At 40.3% G+C, this 23,061-nt stretch overlaps 2 protein-coding genes across 3 annotated transcripts in view; one reads left to right on the forward strand and one right to left on the reverse strand.

The window, feature by feature from the left end:
- Ergic2 (ERGIC and golgi 2) overlaps window positions 1-14,013 on the forward strand; it is a 33,514-nt gene extending 19,501 nt beyond the window's left edge. Inside the window, exons 9-14 of one of the 2 annotated variants that reach the window (XR_003710054.1) lie at window positions 3,644-3,699; window positions 4,949-5,047; window positions 6,100-6,197; window positions 10,831-10,950; window positions 12,031-12,113; window positions 12,258-14,013. Coding sequence is in view for 1 of the 2 variants with exons in the window: in XM_028757630.1 (XP_028613463.1) it covers window positions 3,644-3,699; window positions 4,949-5,047; window positions 6,100-6,197; window positions 10,831-10,993; window positions 12,031-12,113; window positions 12,258-12,320 (562 nt within the window). In the remaining variant the exon portion in view is untranslated. Of the gene's footprint in view, window positions 1-3,643; window positions 3,700-4,948; window positions 5,048-6,099; window positions 6,198-10,830; window positions 10,994-12,030; window positions 12,114-12,257 lie in introns of both variants that reach the window. The other variant, XM_028757630.1, reaches the window with a different exon arrangement.
- A 4,298-nt stretch (window positions 14,014-18,311) lies between these two features.
- Far2 (fatty acyl-CoA reductase 2) overlaps window positions 18,312-23,061 on the reverse strand; it is a 102,697-nt gene continuing 97,947 nt past the window's right edge. The window contains exons 10-12 of the mRNA XM_028757626.1: window positions 20,066-20,195; window positions 19,594-19,721; window positions 18,312-18,579 (exon numbers count right to left, since the gene is read on the reverse strand). Coding sequence (XP_028613459.1) covers window positions 18,417-18,579; window positions 19,594-19,721; window positions 20,066-20,195 — 421 coding nt within the window. The 3' untranslated portion in view covers window positions 18,312-18,416. The remainder of the gene's footprint in view (window positions 18,580-19,593; window positions 19,722-20,065; window positions 20,196-23,061) is intronic.

Below are 23,061 nucleotides of genomic sequence, written 5' to 3' on the forward strand. Positions count from 1 at the left end.
TTATTTATCTACATTTCAGATGTTATCCCCTTTCCCCATTTCCCCCCCTCCAAAAACCCCCTATCTTATCCCCCCTCCACCTACTTCTATGAAGATGTGCCCCCACCCATCTACCCACTCACACCTCCCCGCTCTTGAATTCCCCCTCACTGGGGCATCCAGCCTTCAAGGGACCAAGGCCCTCCTCTCCCACTGATGCCTGACAAGTCCATCCTCCTCTACAAATACAGCTAGAGACATGGATCCCTCCATGTGTGTTCCCAGGCTAGCTGTTTAGACCCTGGGAGCTTTGGTTGGTTGGTATTGTTGCTCTCCCTGTGGGTTCACAAGTCCTTTCAACTCCTTCTCTCTAACTCCTTCATTGGGGACTCTGTGATCAGTTTGATGGTTAGTTTTGAGCATCCACTTATGTGCATGTCAGGCTCTGGCAGTGCCTCTCAGGAGACAGGTACATTCAGGTTCCTGTCAGTATGCACTTCCGGACATCCACAACAGTGTTTGCATATGGTGATTGCACCTGGGATGGTCTCTGGATGGTCCCTCCTCCAGTTTCTGCCCCACACATTGTCTTATGTTTTCTCCTGTGAGTATTTTTTACTCTTTCTAAGAAGGACCAAAGCACCCACACTTTGGTCTTTCTTTTTCTTGGGCTTCATGTGGTCTGTTAGTTATTTCTTGGTATTGTGAAATTTTGGGCTAATATCCATGTATCAAAGAGTGCATACCATGTCCATTCTTTTGTGACTGGGTTAGCTGACTCAGGATGATATTTTCTAGTTCCATCCATTTGCCTAAGAATTTTATAAATTCATTGTTTTTAATAGCTGAGTAGTATTCCATTGTGTAAATGTACCACATTTTCTGTATCCATTCCTCTGTTGAAAGACATCTGGGTTCTTTCCAGCTTCTGGCTATTATAAATAAGGCTGCTATGAACATAGTAGAACATGTGTCCTTGTTATATATTGGAGCACCTTTTGGGTATATGCCCAGGAGTAGTATCACTGGATCCACAGGTAATACTATGTCCAGTTTTCTGAGGATCCGCCAGACTGATTTCCAGAGTGGTTGTACCAGCTTACAATCCCACCAACAATGGAGGAGTGTTCCTCTTTCTCCACATTCTCGCCAGCATCTGCTGTCATCTGAGTTTTTGATCTTAGCCATTCTGACTGGTGTGAGGTGGAATCTCAGGGTTGTTTTGATTTGCATTTCCCTGATGACTAAAGATGTTGAATATTTCTTTAGGTGCTTCTCGGCCATTCGATATTCCTCAATTGAAAATTCTTTGTTGAACTCTGTACTCCATTTTTTTAATAGAGTTATTTAATTGTCTGGAGTCTAATTTCTTGAGTTCTTTGTATATTTTGGATATTAACCCTCTATTGAATGTAGGATTGGTAAAGATCTTTTCCCAATCTGTTGGTTGCCAAGGCAACTCTTATAAGGACAGCATTCAATTGGGACTGGCTTACAGGTTTAGAGATTTAGTCCAGTATCATCAAGGCGGGAACATGGCAATGGCCAGCCCACAGTGACACACCTATTCCTTCAAGGCTACACCTTCTAATGGTGCCACTCCCTAGGCCAAGCATATATAAACCATCACACTCCCTTACTTCCCAAAAGATGATGTTTTATTGAAAGGTAACCACACTTATTTGTACAGGACTGCTTTTGCTTTACAGTGTCATACTAAGAATTGACTTAAGACTCTGTGATGGTCTCAGTGCTTGGTGCTGTTGTTTGGTGCGCCACAGGACAGTTGTCAGGACAGTTGCCTATACATTGCTGTGCATGAAAAACCCTCTAGAAATACAGGCTCTAGATGTCATATTTCTAAATCACCCCCTAACTTGGCTATAGAGTATTGTGATAATTGTGACACTATGACTGCATTAAAAGAATACAGCGTATGTTGAACCTATTAGACTAGCCAGGTACTCATCAAAGTAGTCCCAACTCTATAGAAAAGCAGTGGTCAGGAAATGAGAAAGTTTAAAGTGGCTAGTAGAATTTTTAAGTGAAAGTGAAGTTACAATCAGGTTTCTGCATGTATCACGGGTGACCCAAGAAAGATTTTGTTCTTAAGTTAATGAAGTATGTTTGATTGAAGCAGCTGAAGAAATTGTTAGTTGGAAACAGATTGGCTTTGGACCATTAGCTTTCAGTGAGAAAGTGCTTCAACACCTGAAGACAGTGAGCTCAGTGTTCAGTTGCTAATCAAGAAGCTGAGATAGGGATAGAGACATGGCTCAGTGGTAAAGAGTGCTACCTACTGTACATAGGGCAACACATCTGTAACTTCTGCTCCAGGGTATCTGACACCCTCTTCCCAACATCCACAAGTACTGTTCTCACATTGCATATACATCTATACAGTGCACACATGTAAACATTACAGATTAATCAAATATATTTTTTAAAAAGCAAAAGAAGTGACTGACTGGGCTTCCTGGGATCCTGGTGAGTGCATAGGCGTTATCAGTGCTGCATGTTGTTAGTAAATTTGAAGAATCAATGCTACTTTTAAAATGATGGTAGAATTGGGATCTATAAGTAGTTAAATAGCTGAGGAAAGATTGGTTTTAAAGAAATGGAGACCTCAGATTCCACAGCATAAAATAATGTCTACCAAATGTGTTGTCAACTAGCAGTTATTTCTATTGCTCTTGTAGACTTAATATTGTCTCTTTGACTTTTGTTAAAAGTAGAAACCCAGCATTCCAGTTTGGCCTTCTGCAAGCTGCTGGGTGTCTGAGCAGTCATAAAGAATTACAGTCTTTCTTCTTGTTCTCACTTAGTGCTTTAAAATTTAAGTTTTGTGGACACTTGATAGAATGTTTCTTAATACATTTAACCTAGAATTATCAGGGAAAACAGTATTTGTGTAGTAAACTAGTGTTGTGACAGAGTTGCTTCAGGAACACATGATGATAGTGACTCTGAGTGGCTCCAGCAGCCGTTGGTGTCAGCGACCTAAGTAGAAGTTGTCATGGGAATCAAGGCCTTCAGTGTCACATCTCAGCTCAGACTGTAACCCCAGTTGTCAGACACCAGGGCAAACATAAAGGAAGGTTAAAAATTAATTTAATTGTACAGCTTAGGAAAGTCTGGATTAAGTTCAGAATTAACTGATCTACATTATACAAAATATGAAGAGAAGATTCTAATAGTATTCTAGAGATGTCTTTAAGGGACCGAATGGGATCAGTTGAAGCCTTAGGAAATTGTGTTTTCAGAGAGGAAATGTGAAACATTATTTTAGGCCATTACCAGACACATTTAAGAACATTTTTGAAATTAGGAGCACCAACTTTAAACCTCAGTGAGCAGTTTCCCTGGAATGCATGTGGGAGCTACAAAATAATCACAATTATTAGGTTTTGTGTTTCATTGATAATTGTTTATGAAATGCTGTTCTCATTATGTAACTGTAATATCCTCAGTTTCTTTAATCTTGGCTCATAAATACTTAACACGTTTCCCATTTGGCTTTTTGCAGCCCTCAGCTCACTGCATTGCTGAGATGGCTTAGCTGCAGGCTAGATGTGCTCTTCTTACTTGGTAATACAAGCTGCTGAATATCACAGGGAAGATTGGCCTTCTCGTGAGTTATATGTTTGTTCTTTCCTCCTTTCAGGGCAATCCCACATCCTCGAGGGCATGCACATTTGGCAGCACTTGTCAACCATGATTGTGAGCAATTTCCAAAATTTTGTTTCAGTATAGAAAAAGTTTTAAGAAACGTTAATTTTGTCTTTGTGTTTTTATTTATTTTAGTGCAAACATAAAGTAGTGCTTTCAAAGTAATCTGTTGACTCACATGGTGGCACATGCCTGCTGCCTTCTGCCTTCAATCCCAGCCATCCAGAGGCAGGGGCAGGTAGATTTCTGAGTTCCAGGCCAGCCAGGAATCTACAAAGTAAGATTTAGTCTCAAAAATAAGTAAATAAAAATGTTAGCTAAGTGTTTGGCACCTGTAACGCCACAGCACTCAGGAGGCTTAAGCAGGGTATTGGCATGAATTTGAAGTTAGCCTATGCTGCACAGTGATTATCATGTCAGTGGATGGCAGGATGTAGTTTCAGAAAGCACCCTCCCCCCCCCAAAAAAAAGTTAGTCTGTTTAAAAGTTGATATCCAAAAGGAAAACAAAAACTTGATATCCATCTAGAAGAGAAAAAAATTTATATTGTGTCTAATCTGTTCTGTCTGTAAGTTCACTGTGTTTCTTTTTGTTCATTGCAGTTAGTGTTTTTGTCATTCTGTACACATCCCGTAACAGAGACAGTATTTTAAGTTTACTTCAGTTTGTAGATCCAGATACATACACATTTCACATAGTCACACAAAATTACTTTGGTATAATGATTATTGTAAAACTTACATGGTTTTGGAGAGTGTGGTTGAGACACGTTTTCATGTAGCCTGTAGGGTTAGCATAGCCTCAGGTGACCTAGAACACTGGATTCTCCTGTGTCTACCTTCCAGGTGTTGGGATTGCAAGCTTGTACTGCTGCTCCAAGTTATAAGTCTTCTTAAACTTACCTTCAGAAAGCAAAATATTATATAAAAATCAGTTGGTCTTAGTAATGGTGTGTTTTAAAAGTATCTGTAATCACTTTCATTATTTGACCAACATTATCCTAGGTGTTCTAATGGCATGGTCTTGTTTTTGTACCATGTTTAGAATCAAGAAGGTTGTATGTTTTGGGCATAAGGATTAGATAAGACATTTCATAGAAATTAATTTGTATATAATAAGATTTGAAGTAGCATTCTACTTATACTTTTCATGTCCATTTTTCTTAACATGTTTTAAGTATTATTAAACTTGCAAATTTTAGATGATTTTGACAGAAAGTTAGAATGTAAAACCTTTTGTAGCGTATCACTTTGAAGAGTGATGTAATTTCTTTGCCCCCCCCCCTTTGTTTTTATCTTAGCTTACAACTTTTCTCACAGAATAGACCATTTGTCTTTTGGAGAGCTTGTTCCAGGAATTATTAATCCTTTGGATGGAACTGAAAAGATTGCTGTAGATCGTAAGTATTTAATAACTGCTGTTAGAATTTACATACAGGAAAGTGCTCTTAAAGCCTTAATAATGATGGTTTTACTCCTCCCAGCACTCTTGGGAGGGAGAGTCTCTCAGTGGCAGATAAGTATGTGGTAGAAGTGCATGGAATCTGAACAAAAGTCCTAAAACAGATTGAAGAGGTAAAAAGGGCAGGAGGGTTGATGTGTTGGTAGTGGTGTAACTGTCCTTTTCATCCTCACTTGAGGATGAAGTTCTCTTGTCACAGGTTTGAGGCTCTAAAATGCCTGGATCTTTTGTAGGAAGTTTGAGCTTTCAGTGTCACCAACACGATAAACCTAGAGTTCTTCCAGAGTTGTACATACAGTCAGAGATGTGTGCTGGGACAGCTCAGGAGCCACGTGTGCTCATCCTTAAGCCTCTACTCCTCTACCGAATTCTCTTTTAAGTCAAGCACTGAGCATTATTTTCTTAGCTCTGTAGCCAGTGGTGCATAGCCTGTTTTTAGGTGACTGTTGTTATTTTGAGATAGTGACTTATCATTTACATTGGGCTAGCTGGGAAGTAACTATATAGCCCAAGCTGGCCTTGAACTCAAAACAGTCGTTCTGGGATCACAGGCTTGTGTTATCATTTGAGCTTGATTTTGGAGCTGGTGTTTTTTAGTTACCTTTCTGCTCTGGTATCATCTTCAGAGTGTGGCAACTTCAACTTACTGGTATATTTAGGATTAGCATATGAGAACTGTGACTATTATTGGTTTGGGGTTTTATTAGTGTTTCTATTCTTTGCCTTTTTGTATTCTGTGCGTGCTTGTCGATGTCTGAGCTAATGCATGTGAGCACACTCACACCTGTTATGTCCTAACTGGGACTTCGTCTTACCAATTATGAGCCTATTGTTTTCATCAGCTTTTCTTTCTTTAAAAGTTGTCTATTCATTGCATATTAAATCAAATAGTAGTATTAAATTTCAGGTTTATCATATTTAATAGAGTAGATTTGGTAGTACTTTATTGATACTTGATTGATGAGAAGGCATATTTTGTTTTTATTATAGACAACCAGATGTTCCAATATTTCATTACAGTCGTGCCAACAAAGCTACAAACATACAAGATTTCAGCAGATACCCATCAGTTCTCTGTGACAGAAAGGGTAAGTGGGACCTAACTGCTAAAATGATGAAGGAATTTTTATAGTTTCCGAGCTGCAAGATTAAGTTGGAGGTTTAGTAGGCACCCTCTCTTAGTTAGGGTTTCCATTGCTGAAAAGAGATACCATGACCAAGGCAACTCTTATAAGGGTCAACATTTAACTGGGGATGGCTTACAGATTCAGAGGTTCAGTCTATTATCACTATGGCAGGAAGCATGGAAGCATCCAGGCAGGAATGGTACAGAAAGACCTAAGAGTTCTCTGTCTTGTTCTGAAGGCAAACAGAAGACTGACTTCAGGCAGCTAGGATGATCTCCAAACCCAGAATGACACACTTCCTCCAACAAGGTCACACCTACTCCAACAAGGCCACACCTGTTAATAGTGCCACTCCCTGGTCAAACATATACAGACTACCATATTCCACACTCTGGCTTGTTCAAACACCTGAGTCTACTATGGGAGCCATACCTAGCCATAGCATAACACAAAATGCATTTGTCCAGCTTCAAAAGTCCCATTGTCTATAATAGTCTCAACAATGTTAAAAGTCCAAAGTTCAAAGTCTCTTCTGAGATTCATCCAATCACTTAACTGTAATCCCCTATAAAATCAAAATTAAGAAGCAGATTGCATACTTCCAATATCATAGGATATACTTTGCCATTCCAAAATATCATAGTGAGAAGATACAGGACCAAAGCAAGACCAAAAACCAGCTGTGCAAACTCCAAACTCTGTTCTCCATGTCTGATGTAAAAGCACTCTTCATGTCTCCAACTCCTTCCATCTTTGTTGACTGCAACAAACTTCTTTCCCTTAGATTGGTTTCACTCCCTGTTAAGCAGTTTTTCTCAGCAGATATCCCATGGCTCTGACATCTCTAACATTTTGGGGTATCCAAGGTATATCAACTTTACACCTTCTTGTTCCAGTGTCTGGGATCCACATGTGATCTTCTGGGCCCCTTTGAAGGGCTTGGGTCCCTTCTCCAGCTCTGCCCTCTGTAGCACTCTAGGTTCACTCCACTCCACTGCTGCTGCTGTTCTTGGAGATCATCTCATGGTATTAACAATTCCAATTTGCTGGAATCTTCTTCTGCAACTAGGCTTCACCAATGGCCTCTCCTAGGCTTTCTTCATGGTGCCAAGCCTCAACCTCTTTGCCTGACCACTTCAGTCCTGGGTCATCAACTGCAACTGAGGCTGTACCTTCCCCAGTGGCCTTCCCTGGCCTCTCACAGTGCCAAACTCAGCTGTTCTCCATGACCCTGTCTGTCATGCCTTCAAAAACAAGTGCCATTTGGGTGATTCTTACACATTACCAAGTACAGCTGCAACACGAGTTACAACCTTGCCTATCTCTGGAACACAGCTTCTTTGTGCTCTCAGAAAACACTTCTCAGAAGATTTCACTTCAGTGATGCTAGTTTCTTCTTAATTACCTCTAATTTCTTAGCTCTGGCTAACCAGCATCATCACTTGTCCCAGTAGTCTCTTCTATGGTTGACCCTAAAGCCATAGCAAAATGGCCAAAGCTGCCAATTTCTGCTGCTTGCTGGGATTGGAACATGCCCCCCTTTTTTATTACATTATCACTAGCTTTCTGTTTTCCAGCTCTTTCACTGCCTAAGCTTGGCTGTCCTGGAAACTGTAGATTGACTTCAACTTAAAGATCTGCATGGCTTTATCCTGAATGCTGGGATTAAAGCCGTGGTCCACCACGCCTGGACTTCAGCTTTTCTCTACTTGGAACTTGCTCTGTACCAAGCTGGCCTTGAACTCAGAGAACTCCTTGCCTCTTTCTCCTGGGATTAAAGACATCGACCATGATGCCCGGACCCCAGCTTTTTTCTGGCCACTATTCCTCAAGATTCAAATGAAAAGTCTGTGTCTTCCAGCCTCAAGATCTGGATCACATGTGTGCCCTCCATTTCTGGATTGTAGTTCATTCCAGATTAAAAGTCCAAATGAAAACAGTAACCATTTCATAGTAATACCCAACGATATGTAATTATCTCATGTTCAACTGCAAACACATAAACAATAAACTTATCAAGGTGGGATCTAGGTGGGATCTTGCCCCGAGGTCACCACTCCCTTAATTTATCTTCTTGAACACAGGATTCAGCTCCAGTTCACTTCCTGATGCCCTTTATTCTTTGAACCATACATCTTGTATTTTTCCTTTCTAAGCTTGATCAGAACATCCTTCTAGAGAGTAAACCAGAGGACACAGTCTATGCTGGGCTTTTTTGAGACTTTCTTTGTCAATGCAATTAATAGAAATCTCTTTACCTTAGCCTCAGGCAGACTCTTTGGACAAGGGCAAAAAGCAGCCACATTCTTCACAAAAACATAAGAACAATCTCCAGAGTTCACCCACAGTACCAGTGTCTTCCATATTCCTACTAGGATGGCCCAGCCCTCTACATCCAAAGTCCCCAAATCCACATTCCTTCAAACAAAAACATGGTCAGGCCTATCACAGCAGTACCCCCTCCTAGTACCAACTTCTGTGTTAAGGTTTTACTGCTGTGAAGAGACACCAAGCAACTCTTATAAAGGACATCCATTTAATTGGGACTAGCTTAGAGGTTTTGAGGGTCAGTTCTTAATCATCGTGGGAGGAAGCATGGCACTGTCCAGGCAGGCATGGTGTTGAAGGAGCTAGGAGGAGAGTCTCCAAGCCTACCCACACAGTGACACACTTTCTCCAACAAGGCCACAACTCCTAATAGTGCCACTCCCTGGCCAACCATATTCAAACCATCACACTCTTCCATTTAAAAATTTGTGGAAGTTTTGAAATAAATTAACATTTTAAGCAAAGAACATATCAGAAATGGGTATTAGTATGTGAGTTCTAGAGGGAAAGAAATTTGTTCTAAATGTTAGAAATGTGTTCTTACAAATTGAACTATGATGGCAGAAGTTACTTTATGAATTTCCATTTGTAATCTCCTGTATTAATATAGGTAGCTAGTAATCTGCTACAGGTTTTCTAGTTTCTTTGTTGTTAGTAAGTCTTCCTTCCTGAATGTGAATGCTCCCTTCTCTCAGCCTGTCCCCCAGTCAGTACCCTGGGTCTGACTGGAAGTGTGCTCTCCAGCGTCAAGGTAGATGAGTCTTAGCAGTTGCATGGAGATGAAGAGCAGGTGTGAACAGTGTCTGTCTGCTTTGGGTTGTATTTTCTTACTATAAATTGAGTTTGAGGTTGTAATACACAACCTCACAACAGGTAAATTTTGGGGCATGTGAAAGCTTTTCACTCAACTCTTCTTCTTCATGTGATAGTGCTGTAGTTGATCCTCACTAGGGCTTCACTGAAAATGGATTTCTCCTTATTCTTCTGAATTAGGTGTTATTTCAGAGGGTAAATGTTAAGTGTCTAACTTTCAAATCATTCAAGGAGCAAAAACTGTGTGTGTGTGTGTGTGTGTGTGTGTGTGTGTGTGCGCGTGCACTTCCCCAACATTTCCATTAAGGGTAGGAAGGTATTTCTCAGCCAGCTATATTGACAAACACCTGAGAAACACAGATAGGTTTAGAAAGACTTTGGGGCAAAGCAAGCAGTTGGATATGATTACAGAATTGCTATGGGATGCTAAGTCTATGAGGGTGTTTGGCTATGTTTTTAAACTAGTGTATGCATTGCTTCTGTTACAACTGTCCCTGTGTTAGAAACCTCTTTCTAAGATACAGTGGGAAAAACAGAAAAATACTGTGTGTGAGGTTTGTTGTGTTGTTGTAATGGCAGAAGATTAGAAACAGGTCAGACTATAAATCGACTCAGTGGAAGGACATGTCTGAATGTGAGATTATCTTCAGGACAGATCTGAAAATAGCAAAATCAAAAAGAAGAAAATCCATATGTAAGGAGTGTTTGATAAAGGTGAATGAAGTATTAATCATTTATTGAATTTTACAGAGTAGGGAGGGCAAGAAGTTGCTGCTCTCAGTTTTGGAAGCCCAGTTTAATCATTCTTAATTTTCTCCAATGTTATTGGATGCTCTGATCCCCAAGGTAGCTTTGTATATTAGAGGTGGTCGTGGAGTTTTCATGCCTTCAATGTGATACTGAGCACTTGAGAGTTTCTGAATGAATTAACTGTTGGAAACTTGGTTGGTGGCTCATATATAAGGTTTTTCATGTTAATAATGAGGGGATTTTGAGCACACTGTATGTGTTCCTAATTCTTGTAGTTTAATTTCAACCTAGAAATAAAACGATAAAGAAGTACATGCAAAGAAACAATACACAAGCATGTCACAATGTAAACTTGGTTTTTATTCCTTTATTAGTTCATAGCACATGAAAAAACTGGTCTACGATGACTGTTTCCACACAGTTAAGAATGGTTTAGTTTTGGGTTCGGATTTGTTTTGTTTTGTTTGAAGTAGTACCTTACTCTGAATGCATGGCCCTCCAGCCTTTCCTTCCTAGTACAGGATAACAGATGTGCTGCTAACCCCAGCAAGAATACTGATAGTTGTCTCTGAAGAACTCATGTAGGCAGTTTATCCTATGGGAAGTGGGATGTCCTATGTGGGACACTGTAGCTTGGTAAAGAGTGCATTTATTTCTTAGTAGCCACATGACGTGCATTTTGTTTCTTTTCCCTTCCTCTCAGGAACGCATCATCAACCATGCTGCAGGCAGCCACGGCGTCTCTGGAATATTTATGAAATACGATCTCAGTTCTCTCATGGTGACAGTCACTGAGGAACACATGCCTTTCTGGCAGTTTTTTGTAAGACTCTGTGGTATTATTGGAGGAATCTTTTCAACAACAGGTTAACATTCATTTCTTTGCCTAATTTCCTTTTATTTTGTTGTTTTGAGGTAAGCTTTTACTGTGTAGTTCTTACTAGGCTTACAGGCACTAGCTGTCATGCTCTGATATCTGATTTCTAATAGTGTTTATTACTTTATCTTGTGAAGATAGTTCACTGATGGAGTATGCCATAGTGTGGTCCTCACTTTTTCAAGGACCAGCATCTAAAAACCCCCAAAACCCAACCAACCAACCAAAAACCATAAAATGATGCCTCTATTAAAAACAAGAAATATTCACATTTTCATGTTTTAATATTTGGAACTTCTTTGAATTCTAAAGCTCTAAAATATATTTCATATCTTGTAAGCACATCTGGTACACAGGAATCAGTAATGTAAGGAAGATTATGTGGTAAGCCACACAGATCCTGGGTATTAATCACAGACACAGAATCTGTGTTCCATCTTTGACTTGGTAGTCCTTAGATAGTTCATGTAACTTTTTCTGAAATGTAATGATCTGGTTTGTAAGTGTGTGTAGAGTTAAATGAGAAAATGCTCAGGAAGCATCGCAGATGTATTGAAGCTCCTTTCCCTGTACACTATAGGAAGCCATGTTTTAGTGTGTTTTGATAAATCAGTAATGCTTTTGGTTTTTGTTCAAGACTCTGGAATTTTCTGGGAGCTCCATCTTTTGCCCTTGGTTACTCCAAGGTAGATAGGTGTGATCCTGGAGCCCTACTTTATTTTCATTCATATTTCCAGTACAAGTGAGCAGCTTTCCTTACAGTTCTTTTGCTTTTTCATTTAATTTCATTTAAATGTTATTTACAAAATTACGTGAGAAAGTCTTGTGTGTGGGTTGTGATCTAGATAAAACATGTTTGTTTTTAAATTGTAACCCTTGAGAAGACCTTTAGCCTCAGAAGCAGCCATAGACGGCTTGGCTTCCTTCTTTTCTGTGGTCTAGTCCTCTACAGTTGATGCAGCTTTTTAGTCTTACATAGCAATTTCAAAAGCAGTTTAATTAAAAACTTGAATTTATTTATTGCAGGCATGTTACATGGAATTGGAAAATTTATAGTGGAAATAATTTGCTGCCGTTTCAGACTTGGATCCTACAAGCCCGTCCATTCTGTAAGTGGTACTGCACGTGGTGCTTGTCTTACGTCATGTTGAAAGTGTGTCTAAGTAGAAAGGATTGCCCCCCATAAAGCCTTGTGATGAGAGACATCATGTAGAGTAGAACTAACACTCCGGTCTTGTCTTCCTTCCCCTCAGGTCCCCTTTGCGGATGGCCACACAGACAACCACTTACCTCTTTTAGAGAACAACACACATTAGCACCTCGTGGGTGGAGAAAAACTTTTTGCCTGAGACATAAAGCCTTTTCTAATAATAAAATGTTGTGCAATATATTCAAAGAAAAAGAAAATATGAGAACCCCGAAACATACTTATTTAAAAAAAGAGAAAAAACAGCCAAGGAAAACAACAAACTGCAGTCGTCTTGTATATGTTGTGTCTGTTACAAGTGTCCTAGAAGAAATTATGCAGCTAACTGGAGAGTCAGCCCAGCCAGCAGTGCCAGGCGAAGACAGCGCCTCTGATGCTCTCCCAGCAAACAGACAATATGGAAAGCAGAGCCTAGAGGAAGGACATGAACCCATATTTAAAGAAAAGGGCATTGATAATGCAAATGTCTGCGTCCTTTGTTTTTAAAGATGTCAGAATAAAACGTGTAAAACATTATGGAAAACTAGTCTAGACTTTAAAACACTGTAATCAGCTCCTGTGGTTAATAAAGAAGACAGGGACTGGCCCTGTGTTACAGCCATACTAATGTTAAGCCATATTGACAAAATGGTGTCGTCCAGTTGGGGGTTCTGATGAAGGTCACTGCTTTCCTTTGGACTCCAGTTGCTGCCTTTCCTGACTGTTGAAGAAGGTTGAGCCTTAGACGACAAAGGTGAAATTTCCCAAGGCCAGGTATATAAGTGCTATGATGTGTAACAGGTGTTACTAACAGCTTGTACAAGAGACACTGCAGGGAGAAGAAAGCATAAATGTTTTAAAAAGATAAACATTAACAATTTGTAAAATGTGAAGGGAAAAGTTGAGTGTTGTCTGCTTGTGAGGAGTGGAAAACTGGATAGCTGAGACGGGTGAGGGAGTGTCCATACAAGATGTCAGGTCTGAAGCAGCCTAGGCGCAGCCGTAGCACTGGACAGGGTGCTGCTGCCCTCGGGGCTCTGCAGAGAACTGATGAGGCTACAGTAACTTGAAGGAGCCCTGTCAGGTGCTGTTAGAGACTGCTGAGTATGTGTGCCAGCCTCTTTTCCTCTTTTCTGTGAATCTGAAGGGCAGAAGTTAATCACCTGAGGTTAAGTTATTGAGCAAGACTGAGTTTCAGTGCCTAACAGGCACAGGACTACATTAACAGTGGTGGCTTGGAGTGTGGCCCGTCACAGATCAGTGTTTCAAGTGAATGCTTTTAAGGATAAAAAAAAAAATTTCTTGAAAGATGGTAGGCCATCAGGGAAGGAGGAGATGGCAACAAATCATTCATCAGTAAAGTGTATGAAAAATGGCATTTTGTAGAAAATAAGACATTTTGATTAAAGTATGAAGTATTAAGAGTCAAGAAGTTAAGTGACTAATACTATTATAATGTTTTAAAATTTTTTAAATGAATCCAGGAAATTTCAAATGAGTCTTTTTCTGAGGTTTTTGTTCCATTTTGTTTTGGTTTTCCCCTTAAATTTTATAGTTGGTCCAGAAACAGAACATGTCTCCAGAATTTTGTTAGTAAGAACTGGAACGTTGGTCACTTGAGACTGAATGTTGCTCTTCGTGTCTACTTGCTAGGGAATTCAGTCAGTTTTCAGGGAAGAAAATACTGATTTAGAGTTATTTTTCAGTATTACAATGTTTTAAAAAAGATTTAAGATTATTTTAAATTATTTCAATGTTTTCTAAATGCCACGTTAAAATTTTATTGAGATGTATCTTTTCCATTAAAATTGACTCTATGGGAATTTGTTTAACGCAAATTTTTCTTTGCCGTTGATAGCGATTTTAAAAGTTAAGACTTTGATTTTCAAATAGTCAGGGACAAATTTTTTGTCAGTAAAAGAATGAAAATGCTGACCATCTGCTTGAGTGATGAAGGCAACTTGTGGCCTCGATAGGGTTTCCTTTCCAGGTCAGAAATTCCTCACTGACCTGCCAGCTACACAGCCTTTCCCTATGCCTGTGGCCTGGAGACACCAGTACCCAAGTGTCTGTTCAATCCAATCTTAAAAGAGTGTGTGTGTGTGTGTGTGTGTACGCGCGCACACATGTGTGTGTGTGTTCCACAATACCCAAGTGTCTGTTCAATCCAGTCTTAAAAGATTGTGTGTGTTCCAATCCTAATATTTTAAGTCTGACACCTTGAAATGTATTTTTTATACTATGTGTTTGTATACCTTGGCCTATAGAGACAAGTAAATAACAGGTGAATAAATTATTGTCAAGTGTTCAAACACTTGACTGTCTACCTCCTGATAGCCTGTTCAGTCTACCTCCTGCAATAGCCTGGCTCAATATTAGAATTGCAGATCCACTTGTTCTCAAATTAGATGAATAATGGACACTTTTCTCATAATTTCTTATCAGATACACAGAAAAGCTGTCTATTTCATCCTCAGAATTTGTCATCTGAAACACAGTTTACGGTCTTAACTTTCAAATGCATGTGAGAATAAGACGTATTATGATTCAAATGTTAGGAATTAAATTCAGCTGTAACTACTTCAGAATTCTGTTTTCACTTGTAGTCTAGTTTTTAGCTAGTTTAAGAAATACATTAACTAGACCCTTAAGATCCTTTAAGATTCAGCATGTCATTTAATCTGGCAGCTTATTTTCTTGTTAAGCTTTTCAAACCCTTTGTAACACTGCCAGAGTAATGATGGAAGCTGGCTTGGTGTGCATCCCCATCCCAAAACCGGGGAAGCAGAGATGGGAGCACCCCTGGGCTTGCTGCCCACCTAGTCTGCCGAATCAACAAGTTCCAGGTTCAGTGAGAGCCTACGTGAAAACATGAACATCTGAGTACACACAACACCCAGCAGTTTGTGTGAGTGGGCCTATGAACAGTCGGCAGTATAACCGCGAGTAAAGCACTTACATAGTTGGGAGTCTCCTAATACTCCGAAGTTAGTCCTTGTTGAACCTTTGTGTAGAACCTTTAAAGACCGCTCATAAGGCACAGGGAGACCCCTTAAAGATAGGCTGGATGCCAGATAGGCCTGCATCTGTCACTGGTAATGCTGTGGAAATTCTTTAGATGTGTTTTTCAAGTATGTACAAGGTTACTTAGATAGCTGTAAGTTTTTTCTTGTGTCAGTTTGGGTGTTGAATTTGAGGTCCTGAATATTGTCACCAAGTGCTGTGGCACTAAGAAGTCCCTGCCTCCAGCTCTGCTTTTTATTAAAGTTTTTTTTTTCTTTCTAGAGTTGACCCATGTTATTCTACCCCACATCTCGGACCATAGGACTCAGTATTTCAGATAAAATAGGAGGAGGCTAAAAATGTTCCATGTTAGAAGACATGGTTCTGCTTAAACTCAATTCCAGGTAAACAATGTTTGCCATCGAAGTAGCTGCACTTTGTCACATATCAAAACCTAGCTTTTGCTAATTTTGTTTTGTTACTTTTTAACCATGTTTTTAAAGCTGATGTAGGCAGTGGCTTAAAAAACAAAAACAAAAAAACCACTTCTGGACGTGGGGGACCAATACTGCTTTTTAGTATCCCAAGATGACAGGGCCACAGTTCCAGAAAGATAGCTGTATAAGCTCGGTGAACTTGAAAAGTTACTGATGATTTGGAAACTAGGTTGATTTGATTTTTATGTTCATTGTGTTATACTAATGTGGTTTGAGTAAGCATGGTCCCAATAGGCTCATATTTGAATGCTTAGTTGCCAGGGAGTGGAACTGTTTGAAGGGATTAGAAGGTGCGGTCTTGTTGGGAGAAGTGTATTAGTGGTGATGGGCTTTGAGGTTTCAAAAGCCTATTCCAGGCCCTCTTTTCCTCTCTGCCTGCAGCTCAGGTTGTCGCTTCTACGGCTCCTGCACCATGTTCCATGCCATGGTGATAAGAAACTATAAGCATAAAAGGAAGCGAGAGTTGCCTTGGTTATCGGTCATACTTCATAGCAATAGAATAGTGATTAAGACAAATACTATTTGGAAGTTCTCTATCCCATTCTAAATTACTTAAATGAGTAAGAAGTACTCAGTGAATGCAGAAGTATGAGGAGTGCTTTTCTGGGTTTAGTTACCCTAGTCCCTCTCTGATGACTGTATCTAGTATCACGGTACAGATTACACATTATCAAAACTTTAGTACATTTTCGTTAGCATATATTAATAGCATAAGCATGTAATGGTTCTTGTTGGCATTCTTGCCACATGTATAAAAGACACCGTTCATATTCAACCCTCCTTTTTGCCAGGATTTATTTTCAAGCATGTACTTGTATTTTAGCTTCACCTAAGGAGATTAATCTTTTTCCTGTTGTGGTGCATATATTAGGATTCATGTAGTTAACTGGTCCTGGTGTGGCTTTTTCACAAAAAATCCTGGTGTGGGGACTTCATTCATATAGTTGCAAGATAAATTTGTGCCATGTGTCAGATCCCACAGAGTACTCATACAAACACGACCCAGTTGATGTCGCAAGGAAAAAAATGGAATCAGTGAGTAGCTTGTGTATATGTTCCTCTAATAGCTTTTTCTGTGATTTTATTTGGTTGAGAGTTTGGAGAGGATTGTCTTTTTTTTTTTTTCTGAAGACAGATTGTGGGGACTGATCAGCAGATAAATAACTCTGAAGACAGGAGTTAGTAATTCAGAGTTTTATTTAATTTGAAGTTCAAACTCAGTCGCTAGAGTTCTTGGATTGATGAAACAATGGTCAAAAGGTAGTAAATCTTTAGAACTGTCATGTTAGTCTCTTCCTGTATCTTGAGTTCCTATTATTGTATTCTTAGCTGGTGTCTTGCTGATGTCTCCAATGGGGAAACCCACAAGTGCTTTATTCAGAGTTGAGTTTTCTGCCAGGACAGTAGTCACTGACATTAATGATCTTAATCAAATTTGCAGAAACTGTGCCAGAAAGGGTCCTCCCAATATGTTCCTCATGGTTCTGAGGAGACCTCAGTACTGGTCACTCTCCAGCCATCAGAATGTAAGCATACACATGTTAACTGCTTGTATGTAGTTTTCAGTGATGTGTGGACGTTACTTTTATTTGAATATTTCATGTTGTTACCATGCAGAGATCCTACAGTCCAGTATGCCCTCATCTCAAATATGAGCAAAACTGGGTGTCAGCTTATGAGTATGAGAATTTGTGAATGTATAAAGGTTTTTATTTGTATTTAAAATGCTTAAGCAAAAACCTTCACTCTTTATAGAGTTAACTAGAGTGTGACGGGGATGACTGAGGTACAAGGGGCCTCCCAACTCCACACATGAAGACAGAAACTAGAAATTAACACTTTATTTGAAGTTTTGTTTTCCTAACTGGCAAAGGTCAGGAGGGTTTCCACGGTCCTAGTCTAGGAAAGTCCCCCTCCCCATCATCCTTTCTGAGTGAGGCCTGAGTGAAATACTTTTAAGTAGAAGGGCTTTGGCAACATCATTAAATAAGAAGGGGGAATTGAGAGGCTTTCAGGACAATGGTGATTAAGAACGTAGAATAAGGGATGTCCAAATCATGTTATAAACAAAGTACACAAGACTCCCTGGTGCATGTATGATTACTTATTTGGTATGTAATTATCTACACCGTTTGTTTGTTCCTTTTAGGGTTAAGGTATGGACAAAGGTGAGAAACAGGATAGGAACGAGCCCACTTCCCCTCAACTCAGCCAGGACGGTAGTGTCTTAACACAGAAGGCTGCTTGTGCTACCGGTATGAGAGGAGGCTGAGCTGCACACAGTTCACAATGATTGGAAACTCTTGCCTTGGTACTGAGCATGCTTCCCTGCTTGGTGCTGCCTTTCTCTAGCCTGCTTAGGCTTCTGCCTTGTGTTCTCCCATGCTCAGTGAGTCGAAATTAGTTTTGTCAGGAAGGAAAGCTAAATAAAGGAAAAGGAGTGCTTTCATGCTTCGTGTGTGATAGTGTGCAGTGGTGGTGTCAGGACATAATCTGGAAGTTACGTTTTCGTAAATGTACGCAGTTAGAAGCTGACTTTTCTCACTGAACCAAAAACAGAAAAGAACCAACCAAGCATGCACACGTACACACAAGAATAGGGAAGAAGATGGGATGGCAACTTTGACTGGAAGCTTGGGTGTGCTTCTTGTTACTTTCTAGCTTAAGACCCAGTTTACTGCCTTAGAGGTATCTGAGGTTCCAGATGATGGGCTGGTGTAATGTTCTTAGACCTTGAGTGTGCTGGAGGCCCGGAAGTAGGAGATGAACTTATAACAGAAGCTCACAATGAAGAACCAGATGTTCCGAGCCATCTGAGACCTTGCAATGAGGAGGCGCCAGATGATAAGAAACAGGGCAGTGTTAAAGAGGTAGTGAATGTTCCGGAGCCTGAGAGACAAAGACAAAAGCACAGTTAAGACCGCACCTGCATCCAGCTGTTACCCAAAGCATAAAAGTGTTCCTGTCGGTGACCAGCAAATACCAAGTTCTCCGGGCCCATGGCATGGCTCGGTGCCCTTGCTTTTTACGTCTTTTGTTTCCTGTTCTTGAATTACCAGGTTTCCCTCATATTTTCGCAGCTTGTTACTCCTTCCCCCTATTCTGAAGTTCTTGCAATCATGATTCATGGATGAACACAATGTTTTTGAAATCCACTCTGGTTTTTTCAATATTGAAAACTCTCTCTGACCAGTGAGGCTGCTAAGTGGGTAAGTGCACTTTTGGAACAAACCTGGAACTTGAATTGCAACCCATGTGAGGGTCAAAGGAGGAAATTTGACCCCACAGAGTTGTCCCCTGACCTCCACAGGCACTATGGCATGCACAGCCACACACCATGCACAGCAGTTTAAAAATGATCACTGTCTTATTGGCTGGAGGGTATAGCTAGTGAACTTAGAAGCCTGCTTTTCAAGTGTTCTTCCTTTTAGTGGTCTGTCTTTCCATGAATGATGACCTGACTCCTCTTGTCTGTCAGGAATTTAGACTAAAGTAGGAAGGAGCTGTAGGAATTGAAGAGTCGTTATGTGATTTTCCTAGTTTTGTAGCATAAGCTGCCCTTTGGGTCATACTGTGGTAAGGTGCACAAGAACAGACAGACTTGGGCTCAAGCCTAGCTCCAGTATTGGTTTCCATGAACTTTTGTTGTTGTGCCCTAAATACTTCCTGTGCTAATGGGCTAACAAAAAGAACACCTACCTTGGGAGTGAAGGTGAGGTCTAAATTAACAGTGTGTATTATAGGATAGTATGGAATGCAGCAGGGTCTGCAATGCTCAAGAAGTGTGAATCCAGTCTCATAATAGCTGCTGCATAAATGCCGAGTAATTTAATTCAAACACATTCTAGTATGAAGCCAGTCAGCAGTAGCATCTCACAGAGAGATATCAACGAATGTGCCTACCTTTTTAGGTGTTGCTTTGCTTTGGGAATACCAGCCAGATCCTCTTTCAGTAGATACTTCTTAACCCCCAAAACATAATTCTCAAAGTATTCAAGCCAGTTCAACTGACGCACGTCAAAGTTGAATACCTGCAAAGCAAGAGAGGGGCTGCCAGCATTGCACTGCCAGGTAGTCACCTTGTCCATTGTGGGTACCCAGAGCTCATCAATAAGGCTAGAATTGCTGGCCAGTGAGCCTCAGGGACCCAGATGTCCCTACCTCTCCACCACTGTTATCAAGCAGGCAGTGAACATCCAATTACAATCCATACACTAGTTCTCCTAGCTGCACTGAACTTGTTTCCTGTGAGTGCTGACATTATTGTCTGGTTTTCTTAGGGAAAAAAAAAAATCCTCTGCATACCTAACACTCCGCCATCATCTGGTCTCAATTCTGAGTTCCCATCGTGCTCTGGAGTTAGAGCCATACTTACCCTCTGGTCTTCAGGACTGAGCTCTGACAGAAGCATCTCCGTGTTGTTTGTGCTCCATTCCCAACTGTGGTTGATGAAATACTCCAGCATGGAAATGGTTTTTAGCAGCCGGTTCATGAGCTTCAGCATCCTGAGGGAAAGACCAGTTAGGAGCTGGCGCTGTGCATCCTGCCCACTCCCTCTTCCTGCACGGGGGAGGGTGGCTAAGTATCATTAAGGAAGTGCAAGTGCTGCACTCAGGAGACCAAGGCAGAAAGACGGTTATGACATCAAGATCAGCCTGGACTACTTAGTGAAATCAAGTCCAGTAAAACTGTCTTTAAAGAACAAAACAAATAAAAAATGTACCTCTCTTCCCTCCAAATTCTCAGAATACTTTTTTGAGATCCTGGGTCATTTGCCTCTTTTGGCTAGTTTACAATAACAGTTTCTACCACGAAGCTTTCGTGTTCATCTTTTATAAAGTACCGTATACCTTCCTTCAGGTAAGTGAGTCCCAGCAAAAGTCTAACAAATTGCTCACGCTAAAATCTACTTGTGGTATTAGAAGGGGTTTTTATAAATTTCTGTGAAAGTTAGAATTCTTATTTCCTCTCGTCACTTTTCACGTTTCCTAACAGTGTCCATCATCAGACATTTACGTCCTCCCAAGCACCTATCTCTCATCAGACATTGCAAAACTAAGCTAGGTACTTACTCGCCTGAAAGGATTACAGTTTTTGTTTTTAGTTTTGAGTCAGATCTTTACAAAGCTAATTTCTTTTTTCACATGTTCTTAAACTTGTAAAACCAAAAACAGGACCTCAGGTCTTAGTATAAAAAACTTTAGGCAGCGTTGCATTATTGAATTGTAATTCAGACTTAAGGAAGAAAAACTTAATATTCATAATCTACTCTGTTAGATGCAGTGCTGACACTTCTAAAAAATACTAACTGCTGATTTTTTTTTATGGATACTTTGATTTTTTTTTAATCTTTTTTTTGAACATGAAATGCTTTTTTATAGCATGTTTTACAAGGGGAGGAGGTAAGAGGGGCCAGGTGGTGGAAAAGTACAGAATCTTCTTGGCCTGTGCCTTGAAACATGTCATGGTCTATACGGTACACTGCCTTGAATTATGATCTACCTGCTATTCTTCAGAAGATATGGTACACTGCTTGAGTTATGGTCTCCCTGCTATTCTTCAGAAGATATGGTACACTGCTTTGAGTCTGTCTGCAGTTGCCAAGCAGGATCTTGCACTAACTGCTGATTTTTGTAACAGCCTTGTAAGTAGCTCTTTGCCTGCACTTTTCTGAATATGGTTCATAAGTTTAAGAGTGTCAGCATTTAAACTCCAACCTAGTTCTGACAAACCCCAGAGAAGAACTCTTGTAGTACCACTACCCTGTGTCCTTTGCTTACAGTGGAGTGCCCATGCTCAGAACATGAACCAGCTCTTCTCTAGAAACCTCTTAGGACTGTGAAGTAGCCAGAATTTACCCATACTCTCTTTTCAGAAAGGTTATGTTCATGCCACGTAGGAAATGTTCCAGGTAGGTCTCTGCATTGAAAGTGTGGTTAAGCTTAGCTTGGTACTGGAGTATAGTCAATTCTGTTACAAATTGTGATGCTCTGGGAATTTGGTAGTTCCCATCAACTACTGAAAGAATTTCATGGGAAATTTCTTGTTGGGGAAGTAGATTTAAATATTCTAGGAGCAGTAGCTGTCCAAGGAGTGTTAATTTTTAGAACAACAATAAAATTGTTATCCTCAGGTAGAAGCCTTTTGTACATAAAACACAAAACATGTAAAGAAAAACTTAGAACTTAGTCACAACAGTGATTATTATATTCTGCACACCTTTATGTCAAATACCTGTTTTCTATCCCCCTTTTTATAGAAGAGTTAGAATTTAGAAAGAAAGTATATTTATGGCTCATGGCTAAATTAGTGAAGCCAAGATTTTTAATCCTGGCTCCCAACTTGACAATGTCAGATCTTACAGTGACTGACTTTATAAAAAGCCATAAAGGGATTATTTTGGGGCCAGTGATGGATGGTTCAGAGGCTAAAAGTGCTTGCTGCCAATAACAATCTGGGTGCAATCTGCGTTCAGAACACTCATGGTAGATACAACCAACCTCCCTACCAGGTACCCTCTGATCTCCGCTCCTGTGCAATGATAGTAAAGACACAATAAATAGATGTAGAAATATTAATTATTTAAAATAATTATATCACAGAAACAAAATAACTCATTGTCCAATCCAGTATGGTTTAGTTACTTCCAAACAAAATGCATATTGATCTTTTTGTTTGTTTGTTTGTTTCCTGTTTCTCTTTTAATCACCAAACCTTGCTTTATCTAGGCACCTAGAATTTCTTCTTGTGTTTTTCTTCTCCCATTCATACTGGGGGAAATCCACACAGATGTTTTCCACACAGTCGCAATGCCTCCTTATGTGGGTGAGAAAAGGTAAATGAGCCACACGGCCTTTGTGTTGGTAGTGGTTTCTGTGCTAGTCCAGGGAGTGCTGGATGTGTCAGAAAGGCCTCCCACCTCAGAAAGGGGCTGTTCAGAGGTCAGTTCTGTTGCTGTTTGGACTGTGATTCCAGGAATCTCCTCCTGTTGAATGTGTTGTGGAGGTAGCAGGAGATGTGCTTTGTCACTGTTGGGTGGTGACAGAGCTGGCTTTGCTTGGCATCTTGTCCCTCTGTCTTTCATCGCTCTAGATGTCAGTCAGTGAACCTAGTTTGCAGTAGGGGCTGTGAGGTGGCTATCTGTACTTCCTTCCTTGGTCACTTCCTGTTAGACCAGTAGTTCTCAACATTCCTAATGTCCAGTCCTTTAATGCAGTTCTTCACGTTGTGGTGTCCCCCCACCCCAATTATAAAATTATTCTATTGTTAGTTCACAACTGCAGTTTTGCTGTTGAAATGTCTGTCGTGACCCATAGGTTGAGAACCACTGTGTTAGATTATGTGGATTCTGGCCTTGGCTTCCCTTTCAGT

This window comes from Grammomys surdaster, unplaced genomic scaffold (genome assembly GCF_004785775.1).
Source record: "Grammomys surdaster isolate TR1022 unplaced genomic scaffold, NIH_TR_1.0 126176, whole genome shotgun sequence".
NCBI classification, from domain to species: Eukaryota; Metazoa; Chordata; class Mammalia; order Rodentia; family Muridae; genus Grammomys; species Grammomys surdaster.